Consider the following 23,624-nt stretch of genomic DNA (forward strand, 5'->3'; position numbering starts at 1 on the left):
AAAAATACTGAGTTCATGTTACTGTCTGTCTGTTTAATGTTAATGAGCTCATTATACTTCAGAGTCCACTAATAACTGATTAGATTTAGTAATAGGAATGCTTTTTTGAAATGTACTTTGTGTTATAGCACGTCACAAATATGCAGTCTGCTTTGATCTTATAGAGGTACATTTCTACCAGGGGGGCAAAAAAACAAAAATTCTGGAGTTGATATTTTCAAATGGTAAATTGTAATTATGAGGGGGAAAAAATGAGCAATTATGAATTTAAGCCACTCAAACAGTGTGAACAGGGTAATACCAGACCTAATATTTACTGAAAAATTATTGTAATTGTTATCTTACTTAGGACTTTTTATGTTTGCATGGTGGAGCCATCAAGGTGATGATGGGACAGTTGAAGTCAACTGAAAGGAAGAAAAAATCTGAGGGTATTTTGTATTTAATGACTTAATTATCTCATTAATTCAGACAAAAACAGCATAAATGTTCTTTTCTTCCAGAGAAATAACTGGTAATTACTTCATTAAAACAGGGCTGTTTTATAAATCAAATTCAGAAATACTGGGATCTTTTTTTCTGAAATGGTGACATAATTGTTAATTTTTTTTAATCTTTTTAAATTTTTTCCCTTAAAATGCTGACTTATCACTGGAATAAATTTATTACAGACGCTTAAGTTTTTGTTTTGTTTTGTTTTTTTGTTAGCCTCCTTTACTGAAATGTGGTGTCATATTTTTGAGGAGAGAGAGGGAAAAAAAACAAAACCTACCCCTTCTTTCATTTCCGGGATCCGCGCAGGCGCAGTGACCCTCCACCGTGGGTTAGCTTCACGTGGGTTACAGGGCGGTGCCGGTGTTGCGATGCCAAACAAACTATACACGACCCGGCCAGACGCGCCGCCCCATTGACTGAGATAACGGTCAGTCATCTACGTCAGCAGCGGCCATTCGCTGCAGTGTAGGAGCAGCAAGTGTGTGTGCGTGTGTAAGTGTGTGTGTGTGTGTGTGTGTAAGTGTGTGTGTCAGACACCGAGCAAGTGTCAAAGCTTTGTCGAGACTCACACTGGCACACTTTTAAAACACGTTTCCTCCTGCGCCGTGGCAGCTGACATGGACAACCTCAGAGACGGATGGTTCACGGAAACGTGCACGTTATGGCCGGGACAAGCAACGAGTCTCCAAGTGGAAGAGGTCCTCTACCACAAGAAATCCAAATTTCAAGACGTTTTGGTGTTTAAGAGGTGAGCTCTTGTTTTCTTTTTAGCTTCACGCCGCGGCTAAGGCTGCTAGCTGTTAGCCTCCGCTAGCAATGAATGAATAACCTGAAGCTCGTGAGCTTCAAGCAGCTTCGATCGGTGAACCAACCAGCTCGGCCTCAGGATTGTTGGTTTACCGTTAAGAGGAAGAATACCGTTAACGCGTGTGTTAAATAATTCCCCCCCCCCCCCCCAGTAAAACCTACGGGAATGTCCTGGTGCTGGATGGAGTGATCCAGTGCACACAGAGAGATGAGTTTGCCTATCAAGAAATGATTGCCAACCTTCCCCTCTGCTCCCATCCGAGTCCCAAGAAGGTAATACAGGGATGTGTTGATGGGGGGGTGTCAGAATCTGTCCAGTATCCCTTCTCTTGGTTGACCTTTACCTCCAACAGGTGCTGATCATTGGTGGTGGAGATGGTGGAGTGGTGAGGGAAGTGGTGAAGAACCCCCTGGTTGAGTCAGTGGTCCTTTGTGAGATAGACGAGGTGGGAGCTTCTCTCTGCACCATCTACCCTACCACCCCCACCCCCTATTATTTGTGCCAAAGTAACCCTTCTTGTTGTTGTTGTCGTCTTCGGTGTAGGACGTCATTAACGTATCAAAGAAGTTCCTCCCTGAGATGGCCAAAGGGTTTTCCAGTCCCAAGCTCACCCTCCACGTCGGAGACGGCTTTGAATTTATGAAGCAGAACCAGGATGCCTTTGACGTCATCATTACAGATTCCTCAGACCCTGTCGGCAAGTTTCTTTCTTTTTATTTAAGGAATCTGCTCTTTTTTGGGGGGTTACATACCTCTGAATGGTAGTGGGTAGGAAGTGTTGGCGTACCTCCATCTAACGTCATCAGATACATTTGCCTCCTTTGCCTGCATTTCATAGTGTTACGCAAAAACATTCCCCTCGAAACACCGCATGACAAGACATTGCAATTTAAGGATCAGACTCGTAATTGAAAGACCTGGCTACATCTGACTGAGGTATGCTAACACTTCCCATCCACTTTCATTCATTGTGCTAAGCTACCTAGCATTAAGCTGTGGGTCTCTAACACATACACACATACACATAGACGGAGGAGAGAAGGGTTTGTGTCTTCTCGTCCAGCTCTGGGAAGATAGACAATAAGTGTATTTCTTAAAGAGGTCCTTTTTAAGGGTTTTAGCGTCAGTCTTTGCGAACCGGTGAGTCGCAGGCCTCGTCTGAGTTCCGTCTTTGTTGCAGGGCCTGCTGAGAGTTTGTTCAAGGAGACGTACTACCAACTGATGAAGACCGCATTGACAAAGGGAGGAATTCTTTGTTCACAGGGTAATTTCAGGTTTTTGTTAAAAGTTTTTTTTGTCCAAACTAAACTTGAGCCGGAGTGTGCTGCTCCATGAAGACTGACACCCGCGTTTCAAGTCTACTCGAAGCGCTGGTTCTTATTTGTGGCTGCTCACGCTGCCTGTCCATGTGTCAATCTGACAGGAGAGTGCCAATGGCTCCATTTGGAGCTGATAAAGGAGATGCAAACCTTCTGCAAGACCCTATTCCCTGTGGTGGACTACGCCTACACCACCATCCCAACTTACCCCAGTGGCCAAATTGGATTCATGCTCTGCAGTAAAAATCCTGTAAGTGAGCTTGTCATTCTTCTCTTGCGATTCCCCACAACCCCACTTGTTGTTGAGTTACTTAGGGGAAAAAAAGCCTCCGACTCATTGTGAAATAGTACTTCTCCTGTGTTTTCCAGTGACTCACGGTGATCCTCTTTTCACTTTTGAATTAGGAAACCGATTTCCAGAAACCGGTGAAGGAGCTATCAAAAGAACAACTGGAAAGCATGGAGCTGAAATATTACAACACAGAAATTCACAAAGCATCATTCGTCCTCCCCGAGTTTGCAAGAAAAGTAAGTGTTGTTCAGGGGATTTGGCCTCGTTCAGAAAATGTTTGCGCACACCGATAGAACTTCAGGCTAAAGTTTATAGTTAATTTTTATGTAACAGTTGCATTTCTAAAACATTAAGAGATAGTTGTGATTTATTGAAGTGGGGCTGCACGAGGCACTCATCCATTTTAAGGGTCCTTAGCTTCAGTATGTGTTTGTCAGCGCGTCTTCTGTGCAGCAGCAGCTCTGATGCGCAGAGCTCAGTCAGTACCCAGTTTACATGAACACTTTATGGATCCTTGTATTCCCTTCATTGGTGGCACTTAATCGCTCTGCACCTCAGCTGTTTGTACTGGAAAGTGCTGCTAACAGAGTAGCGCAGCGTGCAGCACGCGCAGGAATCCAAAGGAGGTTCTACTGTTGAAAAATGTAGAGAGGACGGTTCTGCTCCTGTTCGGCTTCTCTGCCCAGGAGACGCGCTGAGCCGCATCCACTCAAAGTTAAGGCCCATTTATGCTTCAGGTACATAGGAAAATGTATGTGTCCGTTTCAAACGATGGTCCCATCACTGTTCACACAATTCCATGCGTCCTTTATGTTGGCATGGATGTTAACCAACACATCCAACAGGGGTCCTCCACATCCAGCACAAGAAGTCACACAATCTCTCCTCAAAAAGTTCCACCAGTGCTATTTCTCCTTTGTGTCTCACGAAAGCTACGTATCGAGTAGTGACAGCCACACTGCCCCCACTGGTACTGCTCTGTTTACTCCGTATCTGTAAGCGTCATGGAAATGTGCAGAAATACAGACGAAATGAGCGCAGAGTACAGACAAAAGGCTCTGTCCGTATGCGTATTTAACATTGAGCATAAATGGGCCTTTAAACCCTTGAGCCCCCTTTGTTTAGGACTCACTGCAGGGTACAGTGCACCTGGGTTATGCACCCTAGTGTTCAATACCATTAAATGCATACATTTTGTGGATGGATGGAAATGTGTTATTTAGCCTGGCATAAGAAACTAAATGTTTCTGATTTGTCTCAGTTGTATGGAATGTGAGCACAGAGCATGTCAGTTAGCTACTTGTAGCTTCCATTCGCTAGCAGACAGCTCAGTCTCCTAAATTTGTGGCTAAATTGAAGGGTTTTTATTTTCCAATATACTCAAGCTAAAAACTGGACCAAAAAAACACAGACACATCAGAAATCAGAGGCATCCACAGGAAGGAAGCCCTCTGGGCAACTTGGCAAACGCAACGCGTCATACAACCCCACCTAATTCTGAAGTGTACGTTGACTCATTTTCTCTCACCACAGAGTATTTTCTTTCCCATCACCAGGTACTGTATGAGGCATGACCGCCAACACCAGACTTGCGTGCTCACCCTCTTCCTGGCCCCCAGACCAGATACACACTCGTGTTTTATGAATTCTTCATCTCCTCAACTATCGGCGCAGTTCCACCTCCTCAAGATTGTAACGGGCGGAGGCGACTAAGAATCGGTGCGTGTTGAGTTGTACAAAGAAATCTTCTTTTTTTTTTCTTTTCCTCCCTCCAGTCTTAAACACTAGCCGTGTTTATTTATTTGTCTGATTTACTCGGTTATTCATTTTTATCCTGTGATTATCTTATCAACTTGTTTTGTGGGGATCAGTTTATGAGTCTGTGCTGAGTGGGAGGAGTATCGCCATCAAACCTGACCTCACGCTGAAGCTGTTTACTGTTTATTCCTGGAATCACTGTCTACTCATTGTGCAATATATTACGTACCATATAGAGTATGTATATGTAATGTATTGCTGCACTTTAGTGTTTTGTTTCAGTTTGTGCATCATAGGAAAATACCCACAAGACACGCGGATCTATACGTAACAATAATGACATGTTCTCTACACAAATGTGAACCCTTTAGTGCCTGAATTTGGTAACTTCTTCTGTATGTATCATGGTTTACCAGTCGGGTAGTTTGACAGGTTAAAGGTCAAATTTCAAGGGGTTGATTTTTTTTTTTTTTTTTTTTTTTTTAAAGTTCCCTTTAAAATATCACCAACTGGTCTCCGTCTATAAATTTCCATATGGAGGATTTAATAGTTCAGTCTTGCAATTCAAGTCAAGTAAAAACTGGACTTCCACTATTGAAGAATTGTGATGCAAGAAATGTCTTTTAAGATTCTAATTCATTATGCAATTGTAACTTGCAGTATTGGGTGGTGACTACTGACAGTGAGCTTGAACTGCAACGAGCCTGTGTGTTGAGTGTTGGTGCAGGACGCTGTTGTGTTTCGGTGGGGTCTGTTTGTGAAGCTAACATGGAACATCTTAACTTGCTACCTGTCGGCCATAAATCCACAATGAATCGTTTGAGAAATGGAGTCATACCCGAGCAATGAAGTTTTGTTTTTATAATTATGATCTGTAATAAATCTGTAACAGAGTACTGAGATATCTGTGTTTTCATTCTCGGAGGTCAGACGAGACCCCAGTTGTTGTGCCAGACGACACGAGTGTTACTACTGAAACACACGCACTGATATTCAAACGACAGTTTGACACTACGTTGTTTTCACATTCATTGGGGAAAATATGTAAATTTTCTCTGAGCTCAACGTAGCTCTGATTTTCTATGAGCAGGACGGTGACAGAAATACTTTGGAAGCTGATCTGAAGCTGATTTGAAAAACCGGATGTGGAAATTTGAAACCCCAGAAGCGTGAAGGGAGAGAACGGACTGAAGAGAAGTAGAGGACGTCACATGACCAGCAGTTGAGCTTGTAAAGTGAAAAATGTGTTTAGTTAAGTCAGTTTTCAGGAGGGAGAAGAGTGGGCGGCATATCATGAGGTACTGGTTGAATTTATTAGTGGTATACTTGTGGAGAGGCGGCGCGGTGGTGCAGTGGTCAGCGCTGTCGCCTCACAGCAAGAAGGTACCGGGTTCGAGCCCCAGCTGGAGCGCGGGATCTTTCTGGGTGGAGTCTCCATGTTCCCCCTGTTCCTGCGTGGGTTCTCTCTGGTACTCCTGCTTCCTCCCACAGTCCAAAGACATCAAGAGGGGACGAGGCTGATTGATACTCTAAATTGACCGTAGGTGTGACTGTGAGTGTGAATGGTTGTTTGTCTCTATGTGTTGGCCCTGTGATGGACTGGAGACCTGTCCAGGTTGAACCCCGCCTCTCGCCCGAAAGCCGCTGGGATAGGCTCCACCCCCCCATGACCCTTAACAGGAATAAGCGGAAGAAAATGGATGGATTGGATGGATATTTGTGGAGCTCTTAGGTTTACGTACCTGGGAGCTTCCAAGTTTGAAGCAGGAGCGTTGTATTACTCTGCGAGGTTACAGGACGGTGTAGCGTTCAGAGAGTAATGTCTTACCCAGTCTAAAGACCTGTTGTTAACTCAGACATCATCACTCTCTCTCCGGGTCGCTACACAGCAGTTAACCCATGGGTGTTGTTTGTGGTCGTACTTCAAGGCCCGGATCACAATCCTGCGTTTCCTGAGTTTGGTTAAAGCTGCTCTTCTAATCTTCTTGATCTCAGTGTGTCTTGCAGGAAATGCGACAGACACAACACTGAACACACACGCAGTGCGGATGTTCAGATCGTGGAGTGATGTGAATACCAAATACTTTGATTGTTCACTTTGTTTGGTGTAGTCGTAATACAGTCTTTCGCCATCCAGGTCAACTGAGAATCTCTCCTCCCTTTAGTCCTCGGGTAACATTTGTTCTCCTTTTATTGAAAGTCCTCTAACCTCTTCTTTTTACCTTTCGGTTCAGTGCTTTAACTTATTGTTAAGCTTTGCTCCAAGATTAGCAGAATCAAACAAAGCGACTCGTGTTCCCTCTGAGCCAATCAGGTGCTAAAGAAGGCAAAGACTCTTATCAGCTAAACTCTCCATGTTCTGGCTGATGAATTCTCACTGATGTGTTCAGGGCGCCGTTATCATTCGCCTCTGAGGAGAACTCGGAAGTCTTTACAAATGAGTTGGTTTTTTTTTCAACGTCAGTTTCTTTGAATTGTGTAACAACTGTAATTAATTTGTTTCCATCCATTTTATCTTATTTATTGCTTTATTACCTTATCTAACGTTACTGCTGTTCTTCACCGACCCTGTCTGGGTTGTTGTTTTTTTTTGTTTGTTTTTTTTTACTGACTGGGTTAAGCTGCGTATAAATTACCCATTATGAGATTAATAAGGTTGTCTTAATATGAAAATCTCCAATTCATCTCTGGTTAACAGTTAATATGTTTATAAAGTGTCTCTTAAGCAGCTCTTCTCAACCAGTGGTTAACCATAAACAGTCTGGCTGGCAGAGAGACAATCGTAGTGAGTTGCAGTTGCAGTATTCAGGCACAAGATGGCATCCTCTCATCTTTTATGTGTAAGTCAGCTTCACATATCTTAGGGCTGTACAGTATTTCACGCCTGAAGCACCCTCTGGTAATATAGCTTGCATTTCTGGGACTGATAAACTGCTCAGCCTCACAGTGACATCAGCGCTAGCTCTTGTTGTGCAAGACCTCCGTCCTCATCAGTTGTCTATCAAAGTCTGACCAAGCTGCAAGAATGTCATGACATTACTGTCATACTACTTATAACACATCGGCTGTACTGCTTACTGTATAACAAGTTTACCTGTGTAATGTGTGTCAACATGCTTTAATGGAAGAAAGTATACTATAATATAGGAGATGTAACCTGCTCTTTTTTCACATTCTTATATCCACTCTTATATTCAGTATTATAAAACAAAAACACCTCTAGTAAGATTACAGGAAATGTACCCAGGCTGTAGCTCTGTTGTATGAATCCATAGGTAGGAAATACTTATCATCTCCTACTTTAATTTCTTACTTGATATGAGAGAGAAACATAAGAGGCTCATTCTCAATATTTTGCCGACACCAAGAAAGTATTTTAAGGGGAATTACAAACTAATTACTCTTTAAACATATGTGCTTTTTTTTAATTTCGAGGAAACAATCAATAATTAACAGTAGAAAAGCTGATATCAGTGGAAAAACTGCAGCTCCTTTTCAAGTAATTAAGTAAATATAAGCAGTTATGGAAAAGACAAAGTACAGGAAAGAAAGCATTCACTTTGAGAGGTTTTTCAGGATATCATGGTTTCCAAAATATTTGTATATTTGTTATTACTACATCCTGTAGTTACGATATAATTCACTCATTGTTTCTCTCTTGTTCTCCTATACCTACATTTCAGTCTGTGAGTACTTTGTATGTACTGAGTCATACAGGAAACAGTTTCAACTCCATAATAATATTGGAGAATTACTCTCTGAATATCAGAGAGCTTCCGGTGGGTCCATGTAGCTCAAAATTTCCCACCCATAAACTCTAATACACTCTTATAACATATAAATTGTGTAATCGGCACGAATTTAGCGACAATCGTGGCGTTACTTTTACATTTATTCTGTTTTGGGGTTTTTTTCTCCAACCAAATAAGTCTCATTTTCCTTAAGAATCTCTTGGCTGCAGCATTCTACAGATACCCCAACATAACCGCTGGACGGATGCGTAGTAACATCAGCAAAACACATCAAACGTCAGGAGTTCAGTGCTTTGTGTACAACGATTCAATGACCTGACCGGTTCAAATTGAACTAAATCTATGATTTTGGGTGCACTAATTGTGTATTAACGCCGTATTTGCAAACAAAATAAGGCGTCAAGCTAACGATGATGTTAACATACAACACAAGTCACTGTTGGATCAGGGTTTCTTTGTGGTCGCCGCGAGGTGGATATACGTACGGGTTAATCAGCTCCGGGGTCGCCCGGCGTCAGTCGTCATGCTGACGTTGTTCGCCGTTTGAAGTCTCTCGCAGGGTGGACTGCAGACACTTTTTAGGAGACTGGTTGTAGATTCTTCAAAGACCAGTATAGGCGTTTCAACAGTCAGCTAATCTTTGGATTGGCTCCGGCGGGCCTTCAGAAGATCAGCAGTGTATGAAGAAAACACCTCAAAAACTGTTGTGGAAGCACAACAAATCCATTTGAACTTAATGACCAAGGGGCACGGAAATGGTACTGTATGTTCCAGCCGGAGTTAACCATCCATGGACATCCCAACTGTTCTTAAGGCTTCTATTTTAGTAGTTTACCCTGGACTTCCAAACTAGGCGGAAGACTTCTTTATTATAGGTGCACCTGTACAATGTGATTCAAAGCAACAGCTCTGCTGTGGGTTCTGCTTGTTCAAAGTTTTTTTTTTTTCGAGCTTGCAATTCTAGAGAGGTAATAATTCTACTTTATGTGTATTACTGAGGTGGTGCAGCGGCCGGGTTTGATGTTTCTAATACTCTTCCTCTCCTCTGCGTGTGTAAATGGGCTGGAAGTGATCGGTGAGTGTTTGTTTTGTGCTCAAATCAGCTTTCGGTAATCAGTTTTGGTGATGGGTTTGCCTGTGTGAGGTAAACCCATCACCATCATCATTGGGTTTTGCAGTTTGGAAATAGCTCACACAAATTATTTGAAGATTTAGATGGAATATTTTATGAGTGCACTCAAAGGCTGAAATAATTAGAAATCCAAGATGGAAATGAGTTTGACCAGCCGTTACACTTTAATGAACAATATCATACGTAAAACATGCAGCTTCGTTAATATTCCATTTACTTTTCTGGACAGAGGAGTAGGTATGCATAGCCAATATTGAGTAAAAGAAAAAAAAAAACTACACCAAAAAAATGATGATCTATTCATTTAGCTCTGCTAGCCTGCAGCAGTTTCTCACAATCTAAACAGTCAAGCTAGTAATTAAGTGAAAAGTCTTGTGAAATATCCAGCAAGAGAGCTTTCATCTTTCCTTCATGCGCAGGTGTAACTGAATGAACATTGAAAGGCTTCTTTGTTTTGCAGAAACGTGGCTACGTATGATTTCATATGTGTCCTTGAGCCATCAGCGTTCTCCTGGGATGATGCAAGACTGTCTGGCATTAGACAGGGGTGATCGCTCACATCCAGGGGAAGCGTCTCTGGATGATTAACATGTTCAGATGGAGCAGCAGATGAACAGAGTTCCCACCGTATTAGCAGTTTCCCAATCCTTCTAATCAGTTCAAATCAAGCTTGAAGTCAATCTTGACTCTGGATTTCTTCTTCAGCGTGGAGACCAGAGATGCATATTTTGTCCTCGTGGTTCGTAGCTACGACCAAATGAATCCTCTGCGTTTATTAACACATGCTGCATGATGCAGCCAGGCACCTGACAAATACACCAATCACTAGATGCAGTTACAGAGTACAGCATCTGGGACAGTGTGTACTATTAGTATATTACTAGGACTGTATAAAGAGAGCGAGAGAGAGAGAGTTTTATTGACTATTTTTCCCGTTTTCATTTCAGAAAAGAAACACTCCATCTGCAAGATTGCTCGTTTTGATGGCTACCAAAGTAAAGCATCAGCTCCGTCACACATCTGGCGCTGAATAGCTGAAGAGGGTTGCTTTCTTTTCTAACAGCTCTGTTTACTCCAGCAGCAGCTCCGGCGGAGATTTCCTGAGGGCACTTCCTCAAGTCGAGTCAGGAGTGTCAGACCATTCGATTGTAATTTTCAGGTGCCACAGAGCCACATAGAGGCTCTGTGACAGGAAGCAGATGTTAAGAGAGGTGGCAGCAGCGCGTGCATGTGCGTGTGTGCGTGTGTGTTGTCTCTTATACGTTATGATTGCATGTAGAGTGAGACATGACCATTTTATGGTAAGTGTCAGGAGGGATTTCACACAACTGATGAGTTGTAAAATTGCCTGTCGGCCTTCTTGTTAGTCATCTGACTGCCAATCCATTAGTTTCATTGTGTTACAACTTGTCTGGAGAAAAAGTTTTTGGCTGCAGATGTGATGAATCACATGAATACGAGAACCCTCTAAACCGGTTCAGTCCTTCCATTTGTTCTGTCCTGACCCCTTTCATGTGTCTCCCGCTCATCCACACTCACGCACACATCCACCCCCAAACACGTTCACATACACCCTCCGTCATACTCCCACCACCCCTTTACGTCAGTGGCAGACAGGTGGGTGGGGTTGGGGGGGTGAGCCATATAAGAGTCAGGGACTTTGGGAGGTAGAGCAGAAGCAACACCACTGGTTCCATCATCTTGTAACCAGCTGCAACCAGCTGCACTGCACTTTCTCTGGATTTGTGGCCGGTCCGAGGCGTGTGCTCTCTCTCTCTCTCTCTCTCTCTCTCTCTCTCTCTCTCTTTCTCTCTCTCACTCACTCCCACACACTCAACTCCCAAACACACATTCACACATCCCTGTGTCTGTGGGTCTTCCGTGAGTGTAGCTCTGGTCCTCCTCTTGCACTCCTGTCACAGCATGCAGCTCCTGGTGGTGTTAGCAGCTCTCATGGGGGTTCTGCTCAGTGTCAGAGCAGCCGCCGTGCTTCCTGTGGACGAGAGGAGCCCCGTCCACATCAGCAGGGTGAGGAGAATATTCTTGCTCATTAAGGGTTCAAGGGAACATGTTTTGCTTTATTTTTCCACTGCTCATTCATTTCAGGTAACTTTTTGTTTGAAATTATTTTGAAGACTATTTTACCAGTAAATGGGAAATTAACAAAATGGATATTTCTACTTTGCATTTGGAAAAAAATAGGGTATTAAATAAGCTGTTTCAATCACAGCTACCTCATATTGTCTGAAATGGAAAAGAAGATTTGTGTGATGAATTTTCACGTATTTCACATTTTTCATTTGCTGTTTTTGTGGATAGGACTTGAGCAAAGAGCGCAAAGAGCTGATCCTGAAGCTGGTGTTGGGCTTGTTGGACGGAGCTTTGGATACCAACGTGCTGCCGGGGGAGACGGCGCCCGTGGACCTGGAGGAACCACTGGAGTCTCGTCTGGAGGAGAGGGCCGTCTACAACAGGCTATCGCTGCCTCAGCGCGACCGCAAAGCCCCCTGTAAAAACTTCTTCTGGAAAACTTTCACCTCCTGCTAACATTGCTCTGCCTCCCCACCGCACCTCCTCCCTCCCGGCTCCTCATGAACTGTAGTAGACCTCAACTGTACATACATCATCTACACCCGTCAGTCATGCAGCATCGATGGACTTCACCGAGACAGTGTGACTGTTTGAATATTAATTATATATGTATTTATTTCTGTATACAATGTATGTATTTTATTCAGGCTAAATAATAAATCATGGATAAAATACCTGAGATGGTAAAAGTTAATTGTAAATTGTTCAAAAAGACATATTTCCACCTGCTTCTAAAATATAAATGCAAACTCAGACTTCACGCAGAATGTATGGCTGTATTATTCTTTTTATTATCCACACTTAGAATAATTCTTTAACAAAAAAAAATTGTGAAATATTTTGCAGTTTAGTGTTATCGCGCAAATACAATTTCAAACTGAGGAAGTTGCAGTCGTAAATTAGAGACTGAACATGTTTTATTGCTTTGAACTTGTTGCTAATTAACTGTTTCTTACCAGGCAAGAAACGGTTATAAAATTAATATGCAGAAGAAATAACAAAACTTAAAAAAAGGTACCATAATTAGATTACTAAATCAAATGTATAGCATTGATTTCTACAAATGTGTTTAAATTAAATCAATTACAGTTTATGCTTAGCGCACGCATAGATATAGATTAAATCTGTATTACTCTCTCTGAGTCTATAATTTGTGAGTTTAAATCTGCCCCCTCGGTCCTTATTAATTCCTAGTCACAGGTTGTGGGCGATGCTTCAGTGGCTCACCGCAGGTCGTTATTCATAGACGGAGGGCTAAAAACTACACGTTTCCCCAGAACCCATCAAATCTGTCGTTTATTAGCTGCTGCAGACTTGAAATCCAGTGAAAACGTTATCACATCAACAGTCCAGGCGGCGCAGGTCAGAATCAGCGCGTGTTGTGTTTGTGTGACCTGATTGTTCCTCCGTAAACCTGCTTTTCAGTTCTAACCGCAAACTGTGTTGGATGCCGGTTCTCAATCAGTCACACTACAATTACCTCACCCCCCCCCCACCCCCACCCCCCCCCCACCCCCCATCTTTCTCAGCCCTCCTGGCTTTGTGATGCATGTGTGCTCCTCACCACTCAGCGAGGCAGACCACGGGGCTGCCCACGGTCACGTATCGACTTCCACGGTCTCTGAGGATTTTATTCGAATATAAATGATATGCGGGTGAAACGTCCTGCTGTTTGAGCCAAATGGACGGACAGATGTGCAGCTGAGCGAACAAAAACAACCGACTTGATTTGCCGTTGAAAATAGCATTTCTAAAAAACAAATTTTAAAAATGGAGGCTTGATAACCGAGAAAAGGTACTTTCAGGAGATCTTTCAAAATGGTCAAACTTTCTGGCATTTCTTTCTCATAACGTTAGTTTTGCTTAAAACTCAGTTTCTGTGTTACATTTTGACTCCTTGCTGAATGCTTCACTAATTACCACGTAATCATGACAAATAAGCTATTATGATACTACTGAGCTATCATTTGTGGGCAAGAATCACAATTTACTGTATTTTCTTTCAGATTTTACACAAGCACACAGCAGCACAAACCCACGTTGGCTTCTGGCTCATGAAATGTTGTTAAAAATGATCAAATAAAGGGGCAAGACTAAAACAACAACAACAACAGATAATTTACATGCTCTAAATCTTGACAGCTTACAGTAAAATCAAGCGAACTGGTGAGACAAAACTGAATCCGATGCATCTGCGTTCTCCCCCTCAGCTGCCTTCACCGTCGTCCCCCCTCAGCTGCCTTCACCGTCCCCCCGTGACGGTCAGGAGTCGTGGGTACTGGGGCAAAGATCTTTCGATACAAATTTCACAAAAGTTGAGACTTAGCTGCCTTTTTGTTGTTGTTGTTGTTGAGGTCAGAGAGCAGAAAATGGCTGTAGTTGGAACAAATTTACAGTGATAGCTTCTGGCAGAGGAGCTGCTACTGCCTGCAGTGATTAATGCTTGATTCTTAGCAGTGGGTTGCCAGTAGGGAATATTCAGATGAACAAATTACAGTTAAATAAGTAAATTATTTCGATAGATAGAAACACTGAAGTTGCAAGCAAGAATTCACAGAAGGCACAGAACAGCCAGAGGAAAGGCAAAGCTTTGATGCACTTTCTCGTCATGTTCCTGAACGGGATGAATAGAAGATAATGACTCATAAATGTACTTTTTCCACAGGTGCAAAGACCCGAGTTAACATACGCTGATTCAATTACAGGTGGAACATTAAAGCCCGCGGTGATGACATTCTATCCTTTTATTGCTGTTGTGTACCAGACATTTGCAGAGAAAAGCTCTTCAAGCGATCCCGTCCTCCTCTTCTTTGTAAAAGACAATGCAAAATCTGAAAACACCACTTGATGGTGAGTTACAGTTCCGTGAATTTCAAAGCAACGTAATTACATGGTGCTCGCAACCGCTGGGAACACTGCTCGGCTGCTCCCTTTAACGATGCTGAATAGACAAAGGCTCCTGTGGGCTCACTTGATTACGATTCATCACTTTCTTTCACTCTGACATGCAGCAAATGAATCATATCAAAAAGACACATTTCAAGGTTTGCAACTTGTGGGAGAATAACAACGCTGTGTGCCGCGTGAGTAAAAAGAAACGCTGGTTGAACGAAAATGCAGAAAACCACCAAAAAAAACAACGACACAATTTCGATGCCAATGAGCATCTCTGGGTTTGAGATTATAAACCCAAAACAATTTGATGTCAGAAGGTGCTGTCCACTCCTGACTTGATGCCCCGGGCCTCAAATGAGCATACAGAGGACCAACATCAAAGCTGACGCCCACTGGCGAGGCATTTTATTTGCTTTCCTTTTGATCTGAAGGAGGGGAAAGGAGTGCTCGGGCTTAACTGTGTAATTCAAATTTAAATGTGACTTCATGTGTGCTGGTGTTTAAAAATAACAAAGGTTTGGTTTTAACAACGGACACAGGAGGGGGGAATAAAAAAACTACTTCAAAGCGAAACTACCGCGACCACACAGACGCTGTAAACTTAAACCGTATATAAATGTGGCAACATGTGATGGAACGGCGTATGTAGGTTAGGGTGTGTGACTGTTTTACGTTGGATTATTTTTCTGTGCATAAAAGAGGGACCAGTTGGAAATCATTTTTTTGATGAATCCAAATAAGCAGCAAAGAAGTATAAAAGGAGCGCAGGACATTTGTGGTAATATTCTCCTGGTATTATTCGTTCTTCTGGAAGGGTCCGCCTAAAAATGACCTTTTGGGCATTTCCAGTTCTTTCATATCGCTCCCCTATTCATTGATTAATGCCAAAATAAATTTTACAAATGTTTTTTTTTTTAATTAAATAGAAATTTGTGGATCTGGTTGTGTTGAAGTGTCCCTGAGCAAGACGCTGAACCCAACCATGGCCTGCAGTGATATCGCCTGATGGGTAATGCAGCACCTTGCTTGGCAGCATCCACCAAAACCAGCACACCTACCAGTTTAATCTAATAATATCATGAAAACCTCCTGCCAATCAATCTTTTATTAGTTTGTACATACGCCTACAAGCTAGATACATAAATGAACTGGCTAGCAAAAATGGTACATGCATGCGCCTTTGGTTGTTCTCCAACTCAAACCTTGTTTTCTTTCCCCAAAAATATCTTAATCACAGGCCTGCCGGCATGAATTCATTTATTTTGAGGAAAGTGGGACCTGTGACATCTCGCTATTATACGCAGGGCAAAACATAGGACGTTTCAGCAGCTACATGATGGATGGAAATGAAAGGGAAAGGCTGTTCAGCATCCCATCATTATTTCTTGGCTTTCTATCCCTTTTCTAAATAGTAGCAAGTAAATAAGTTGGGTGTCAATTGCCCTTCATAAACAGAGACTGTTTACTACTTGGTCAATGTGTTTATTTTAAGAATTTCAAGGGCGCGTCAGGACTCATTTCCATCCCGCACTGGTGAAAACGGTTCGCATCAAACGGTTCCTAACCTGACCTCGATTGGTAGAGACAGGGCAAATTAACACCCAGCGCTGGGCTGATGCCTCTGAGGAAAGGTGTGAACAGGCCGCATGCGTGGCAATGCCCTGCTGAGAGACAGGATACGTAAACCAGGCACTTGGACATAACAACGCTGCTGGAGTGGTCCGTTGATAGGAAATGCTTTAAACAAATCAGTTCAGAATCATTTGTGATGTTCTAATTAACATAAAATTGAAAGAATGACATATGTTCACACATCGCACACCGGGCTTCGATGCTTTATTTGAAAAATGGAGATGGAGGAGGAGGATGAGTTCATTCAGGTTGCGTGCACTTTATTAACCTGGCGACTCCATGATGGCCTTGTTCATCTCTGTCAGCCAGGCTCAATTTGTTCAGCTGTTACAATTTCTATGTGTTGTATCCAGAGCACAGGTGGACTAGCTGAGGTATTTCGGAGTGAAAATAAACAGCTGGGTTTTTTTATGCTGCTCTAGAGAAAAGTCATACCCAGTAATAGACCTCAGAGATCATTGGTGCCTTTAGAGAGGACTCTCCTGGATGCAGCTGAGATGTTGTGTCCACTGGCTACTGACTGACTGCCACCTATTTTATTTCTAAATCAAGACTGAAGTATAGATAAAGACTTGTTGGTGTTAATGCATTAGCCCTCAACCAGATATTGTTTCAAAGGGGGTGTGAAGAGCTGCACCATCAGGGACATGGACCCTCTGAGGGCTGGAAGCAGATAACATTCTGGCACACAACCTGCTGAAGTATCTCTGATGTATTTCTCCTTGTTTAGGAGCACCAATGGGAATGGAGAGGTTGTTTTCCCTCAGCGAGGCTTAATGACACCTGATGGCTTATTCAGCTACCCAATGCCTGCACTAAAAGCTGATCATTACAGGGCCCTCTGCTCTTTCAGTTCTAAAGCTGCGGCTCAGAAAATGAGCTGTCACCAACAAGAGGGAAGGATGCAGTGCACCGCTCGCTACAGTCACCCTGTTCAGTTCTGGATGCCACTTCTTTGGGCAACGAGGCAGGTCTGCGGTGTTGAAACACAACACGGGGTTTCAGTGGTGACATTTGGGAACTTAAGGATACAAACCGCAGGATACACTTTTCAGAAAAAGGTTGCATCGCCCCCCCCCCCCCCCCGTTTAATATGAAATGCCTTAAATTAAGGCTCATTACTGCCCTCTGATGAAAGTAGCCTATCCCTTAGGATTTGGCATGCAGTAAAAACAGTAAAAAATGTTTTGACTTGATTATCCCCAAAGACCCCGCTGGAACAGGCCAACTCTGTGAGATGGGTTTTTAGGCTCATTTCTGAAAAACAAACACGAGGACTCTCTTCGTGTTTCGCTGGCAGTGGCAATGCTAACGTGCTAATGTTTAGCAGGTGTCGTGCAATACCATGATCAACGTCTAAAATGATCGTAAGCCTTTTACTAATTAACCCAGCCTGACGTCATTTGAAATTACATGAGATAACCACAAAGGCAGCACATGGACAGCAGTGTAGCGCTCTGAGCAGCAGGTCTTTTTTATAATGTACAATTTTATATGTATACATGTACTGGCCACAGCTTCTTGAAATTGTGTTTGTAATAGGAAATAGTGTGGTCTGTTTTTGTACACCACAACCTGCCTCCTGATGCCGACTCGTTTTATACCAACAGTTCTGTCCACCTGGCTTTGCTCGAAAAGACCAGGGGATTCTGGTGCCCTCCATGTTGGATTATAACTGGTTGCCGCTGGCATTACTGGTATTGTGGTGGCATGTTATTTGATAAATTCATGTTTCAGAAATGCTAAAGTAAGAGTAATAAGAGGCCAGTCACTTATTTCCTGTGAGAGCAAACGTGCTAATCGTTAGCAGGTGTAATAATTGTGATTACTGCGTTAGCGTGCCACCACTTTACTTGTAACATTACACGATGCTTATGAACAGCACAATGTACAGCAAAGGTGATTGGGATCGTTGACTGTTTGATTAACTGATTTTGTTTCTTAATTTATTAGATGGATCGTGAGCATCAACCTCCGCGGTCACTGCGACTTTAAATAGGTTAAAAACAGTAAAAAAACAAAACAAAACAAACAAAAAAAACCCCCAAAAACCTTCACCTGTAAAGATTTTGCCCACAAGCCACTGAATTCTGTTAAAATTATGGCTGGGATTGGAAGCAGTGGTCTGGAGGCATTGGTGTACTTTCATTGAAAATATCAAACATTTAGAATAGATGAATTACTTTACGCTCCACTGACCAACTCTATGACTCTACAGATTTCTGTGAGCTGAAAAGTTTTGAAATCCTTCAACTGCGCCCCAGTGCAGACAATAACTTAGGGTAAAAAAAAAAAAAAAAAAAACCTAATAGTTTTTACTATGTTAGTTATGGTCAACAGTTACACAGGAGTGAGCCGGTGATGGGGGAAGGTGATTAATCGTGAAATTGCGCTGGAAGAAAAGAAAAAAAAACAACAACAACCCAACAACAAAAACAATCCCTGAATTTCGACACCTTGTATTTATCTGTCGCTGCTGTCTGACAAACGTCTGAGACTTGGAGTGAGTCAGTGCGATCCGTCACGATAGCGCACTGGGAGTGAGCGGCAGTTCATTAGTTTGTTTTTACTCGGCGTGTCAGATTCCTAACCTGCAGCCACTCATGTCAACTGCGTCATTAGAGAAATCGGACGACAGAGAAGAGAGACAGAGCCACGCCATGATATCGACTGCCTTGTTGAAGCGGTGCAGCTGTGACCAGCACAGGTCTCTAATCACACCTGTGTCTCGTCCCTGGAACGCTCGGCCTTTGCACCTGTAATAGATTTGTTGCCACAGCAGCAGATGAGCGGCTCAAGTCATGTTATTTTCTCCCAGTGTGGGCCTCTTATGACCATTTTCAGGACAATTGGACCCTTGTGGGATGACACTACTCCTGATTGCTGTTGCTTTAACAACATGAAATCAAGCCTTGCGTCAAACGCTGCGGTACGGCAACACACGCACGCACGCACGCACGCACGCACAGAACAAGCATTGAGATCCTAAATGTCACCGCAGCGTTACGGGTGACAGTGATGGCTTTTGTTCATTAACGGTATGCAAAGTCCAGAGGGCTGCGGACTGAAAGAGTCGCGCCATTACTCATATTGGAAATCCACGTTTAACGTTCAGGCTGACCATCATTTTTCTCAAGCCTAACAGACCTGAAAATGTTTAATCAATTACACAAGAAATAAGGCACCATTCGTATCGCTGCTGGAGTCACTGAGTCATGGCCTGCCTGTACCGTTATACAATTCCCCATCAGTGACACGCGCAGGGTCAGGATGAGCTGATGTAACGTGTGGGGGTATTAAAAAAAAACGCCTTGTCGATCACTTGCATTTTCACAAAGGACGTAAAAGAGGAGGCTGTTCGTGTCTCTGGCGCAACTTTTATGAAAGTCACGCTGCATTTTTATTTATTTATTTATTTATCAAAATCCCTTGAAATGTGAGTGGGTAGTTTTATTGGAGGGCTGCAGGAGCCAAATGAAACAACCCGTGTGGCGGCTGGGAGGCAGCATAATGAAGGAAAGGATTCAGGGTTGCAGCGCAGCACCTGTGTGCCATTTCTCATCATTGCTTCCTCGCGCCGACGTCACTGACTGCTTTACTGCCTTATGGCAGCCCACTGAATCGCTAAACCTGGGGCCTGTTTAAATTAGCAAGGAAATGACCGTATTTGTTATCTGTGAAAAAGAGGCACGCTGGGCCAAATTGAAAGAGTAATGTGCCTGACGTCAGGAATGAAATCCTGCACAAAAAGGCTCAGCATCAATTCATCAGGAGCCATTCTTGATCAGTCTCATCGGGGGATGCTGGGATGCTGGGAAGCAATGACTTATACACTGCAGCTGCATGTGGTTTTTAGTCTTCAGGAGACTTTCTGGTCGATGCTTAAAGGCTATGTTGAAGAAATATGATTTGTAATAATCTTATTTGAAGAAAAAAAACAACAACAACAAAAGAAGCTGTTGTGTGTTTTAGTTGATTAGTCTTTCAACCTTGACAAGATTCCCGCCCACAGATGAGCTGTTGGCAACCTGGGGCTCAGGTTGTGTGGAAGAACTGAGTGTGTGACCGTTAACCTGCAGCTTGAAAAATGATGAAAACTAGGATAAACTCTAAAAGATTACAGCGTTTTATTTTTTACGTGTTAAAAAGACAAAGTTACCTCAGTGATACTATTGTTAATTTAGGACCAAACACATTTTCACTGTGCTAGAGTGGACAGATAGGACACACATCTTTTTATTTCATTTTGCTATGTCCAGTATCTCATATTAGTATTTTATTGTAAAATTCATTTGGATTTTTTTTTTTTTTTTACTTACACTAAAAATTCAGTGTTTTCCTGACCCAGGGACTCCACACCAGTACCAGATAGTATTTGATTGTAAATACAGGACACGCCTCTTTTTTATTTCATTATCATGCGTCCAGTAATTTATATGAAAACGCAACTGCAAAATTAAGTGGCTTTTTAACAAAAAAAAAATGTACAACAAATATTCAACGTTTTATTTTTAAACAATAGCTTCGAAGTTATGTAACCTAGGGACTCCAAAGCAGTAGAAGACGACAGTGCTACACTGGAAACAAAGGACACACCTGTTTTAAATTCCATATTTTTGTGGGCCCAATATTTTGTATGAATATTTTAGTGCAAAATTCATTGTGTTTTCATATACAGAAGAAAAAAAATATATATATATTTTCGATAGTGTCCAAATAATGGGACATAGGGACTCTAAATCAGTATTAGATATTAGAAGAATTTTATTGTAATATGTGGAATACTTTACATGCCTTTTTTTATGGAATTTTTTTTCATGTTCAGAAAAAAAAATGTTCTTTGTTCACTCGCTTTCAATTTATGTGACTTATTGTTGAGACTACTTCTCAGTACCAGATATTTGTACAACACCTAGTAATGTATGTGTGTATATACACATTTTTTTTCCTCTTCAAAAAGCTGATCATGCTCATGTTCACGTGAAGACTGAAATTCATCTTCTTCACATTTTGAAACATGAAAAACAGGAAATTCACGTGTTGTTGTTTTTTTTCTGAGAGGGAAAATGAACTTCTTGTTTTTAACGAGTTGTTCTGTGGATTGAAATCATGTGGAAACTTTCCTCATCTAATCCGCTGGACCGTTCTACCCTGCCGTCTTCTGCTACAAACTGAATCTATCCTCCAACTTAAATCCTCATTAACATTTATATTGAGTACATCTTTGTCCCATTATTTAGCCTTGCTCCAACCCACACCTCCACGCCTTCCTCTCAAACATTGATTACGCCCACACATGACAGCACCAAGTACAGTTTCTGAGTGAATTTAGAACAAAAAAAATGCTAACTTTTAAACATTTATGTCACTAAACGAGTCAATCCTACAGGTTCAGGTTTACATTTGTAACTTTCTCTGAAACCTCGGCTAAAGTCAGCTTTCAGCGGAGACACAATGACTGAGAATTGGAGCGAGTCTGCACGGAGGAATCATTATGAGACTTTTCCAGGTGTATTTTTGTTTCATGCTGCTTTCTTGGTACACACACGCGTGCACGCACACGTACACACACACACACACACACACGGAGCAGCACAATGGCCGTGTTAATGAAAACATTCAACTGAACCTGCTGCTCCCCTCAGAACAAAGACATGTTAATATATATTGGCATGTTCAATCAGTTCTGTTGTTCATGAGCATCTGGCCCCCAGGCTCAAGTCAAGGCAAATGTTTGTGGCTGGGAAACCGCAGCGCCAGACCGCAGAAAGAGTATCTGATCCAGAGCAACATGCTGGGCTGTTATTTGCCTCAGGTAGTTGTGGAAACGCTGTCATCGCATCTGCACATAGCGGCACTGGACGAGCAAATTACAGTGGATTAACTCTACATTGTTCCTCAGAGTTCAGCCCAAGTGGCTCATCCCCACTTATTCAAGTCCGTAATTACAGTTTACAGCACTGGGGTGGTGGAGGCTGCTGTGATTGCAGGCGGAGGAAAGGAGATGCGAGTGGGGATGAAGATGGCGTGGATGTCACGGTGAGGGTAAAAACACTCACACGGTGTCCTGTTGCAAGTCTGGGAATGGGATGTATTATTTGAGAAAGATAAAATATGAAAGCAAGCCAGAAACATCTTGGTGTAGCAACACAACAGTGGACAAAAATGTAAATGACGCAAAAAATAAATGACCAAGCAAATAGAAGAGACCTTTTTTTGGTTTTCTTTTCTTTTACCTTTGCTTCCTTCCATCATCCATGACTCTGATTTCAAAGCTCTCTCCCCTATGTCCTTTGTTGACTCTCCAGATACACACGGCTGTCGTCCTTTAGTCTTTTCAATTCATCTCAAGTGGCCTATTCTTTATTTAATGACTGGCTGACTTCCTATAAGGAAGCACTTTGTTACTGCATGGTAGAGCAAGCAGGTGCACCAGACCCGTGAGCACAGCATCTGTCTTCTTGTTCACATGGACATTCATTTGATCATGCTGAAATCAAAACAGCGTGCTCCGTGTGTCCCTGCAAGTTTGGAGCTCATGAGTGTGTGAGTGTGTGTGTACGTGCGTATGCGCATGCTTGTTGTTTTAGATTATCCACGGTACATGCACAAGCACACCGCTGAGGATGGTCAATGTCTTGTAAATGTGCTTTTCTCATGACGCATGTATGTAACACTCGTCCCAGCATCGCCGAGCCTTCATAATGAAGGTGTGAGCTTCGATGTCACACGCACCCGAGCCCATCCTGTGGTTCAGGATATTTACAGATGTAAATGTAATATTTGGTGTGACATAAAACAAATCTCTAAGCCGAGCAAGTGGACGGAATTCACTCAACACAGTAAAAACATTTGTCAGCTACTCTTTTTTTTGTTTTTTTCCAGCGTAATTGCAAATAATCAAACCCTGAGGTGACACATTAAGGGTCATCGCAAAAGAAATTGTGGTTAATTTTAATTTCCTAACACTAGACTGCGCTGACATCTTAGTCAACTGAAGCATGACTAAATTACACTGTTACGAGGATGGCAAAGCATGATAAAACCTAACAAGGATATCTGACGAGGAACTAAAACTTGAGTTTAAAAATAGCTGCCAAGATTAACAGCTGATGCCTTCTTGTTGAACACATTAATTCCTCCGCGTGATAAATCTGTTTCAAGGAAATCTCACATCATTCAAAGATAAATCTTTCCACATAGAACAATTGTTTGAAATGAAAACATTTAGATCGTAATGATTTAGATCGTATTACATCATTGGAACCAGTCCTGTGACGATAAATTAGTTTAATCTTAAATGAATCATTACACTCGTTTCATTTGAACTCCGTGGGAAGACTTTGACTGGAGTTAAGAGCTTCCAGCTGGGTCTTAACATCCCGCCACGCCGCTGTCACGGTGTCAACACTCGTTTCGTGATTCGCCATCTACGGAGCAGCTTCACGTT

The 23,624-nt window shown here is 42.4% G+C and overlaps 2 protein-coding genes across 2 annotated transcripts; both read left to right on the forward strand.

Moving 5' to 3' along the window:
• The first annotated feature begins 908 nt into the window (after nucleotides 1-908).
• On the forward strand, nucleotides 909-5,574 carry srm (spermidine synthase). Its single transcript, XM_086214513.1, has 8 exons — nucleotides 909-1,243; nucleotides 1,455-1,575; nucleotides 1,656-1,748; nucleotides 1,847-2,000; nucleotides 2,484-2,567; nucleotides 2,727-2,872; nucleotides 3,028-3,150; nucleotides 4,471-5,574. The coding sequence occupies exons 1-8, from the start codon at nucleotides 1,113-1,115 to the stop codon at nucleotides 4,486-4,488; spliced, it is 870 nt and encodes a 289-aa protein (XP_086070639.1). The 5' UTR covers nucleotides 909-1,112; the 3' UTR covers nucleotides 4,489-5,574.
• A 5,640-nt stretch (nucleotides 5,575-11,214) lies between these two features.
• Nucleotides 11,215-12,455, forward strand: sst6.1 (somatostatin family member 6.1). Its single transcript, XM_086214514.1, has 2 exons — nucleotides 11,215-11,584; nucleotides 11,876-12,455. Exons 1-2 carry the CDS (start codon nucleotides 11,480-11,482, stop codon nucleotides 12,101-12,103), a joined length of 333 nt encoding a protein of 110 aa, XP_086070640.1. The 5' UTR covers nucleotides 11,215-11,479; the 3' UTR covers nucleotides 12,104-12,455.
• Nucleotides 12,456-23,624: the final 11,169 nt, after the last annotated feature.

The sequence above is a fragment of the Aulostomus chinensis genome, chromosome 9 (genome assembly GCF_037954235.1).
Source record: "Aulostomus chinensis isolate RoL2024-O1b breed Wild chromosome 9, RoL_Achi_v1.0, whole genome shotgun sequence".
NCBI classification, from domain to species: Eukaryota; Metazoa; Chordata; class Actinopteri; order Syngnathiformes; family Aulostomidae; genus Aulostomus; species Aulostomus chinensis.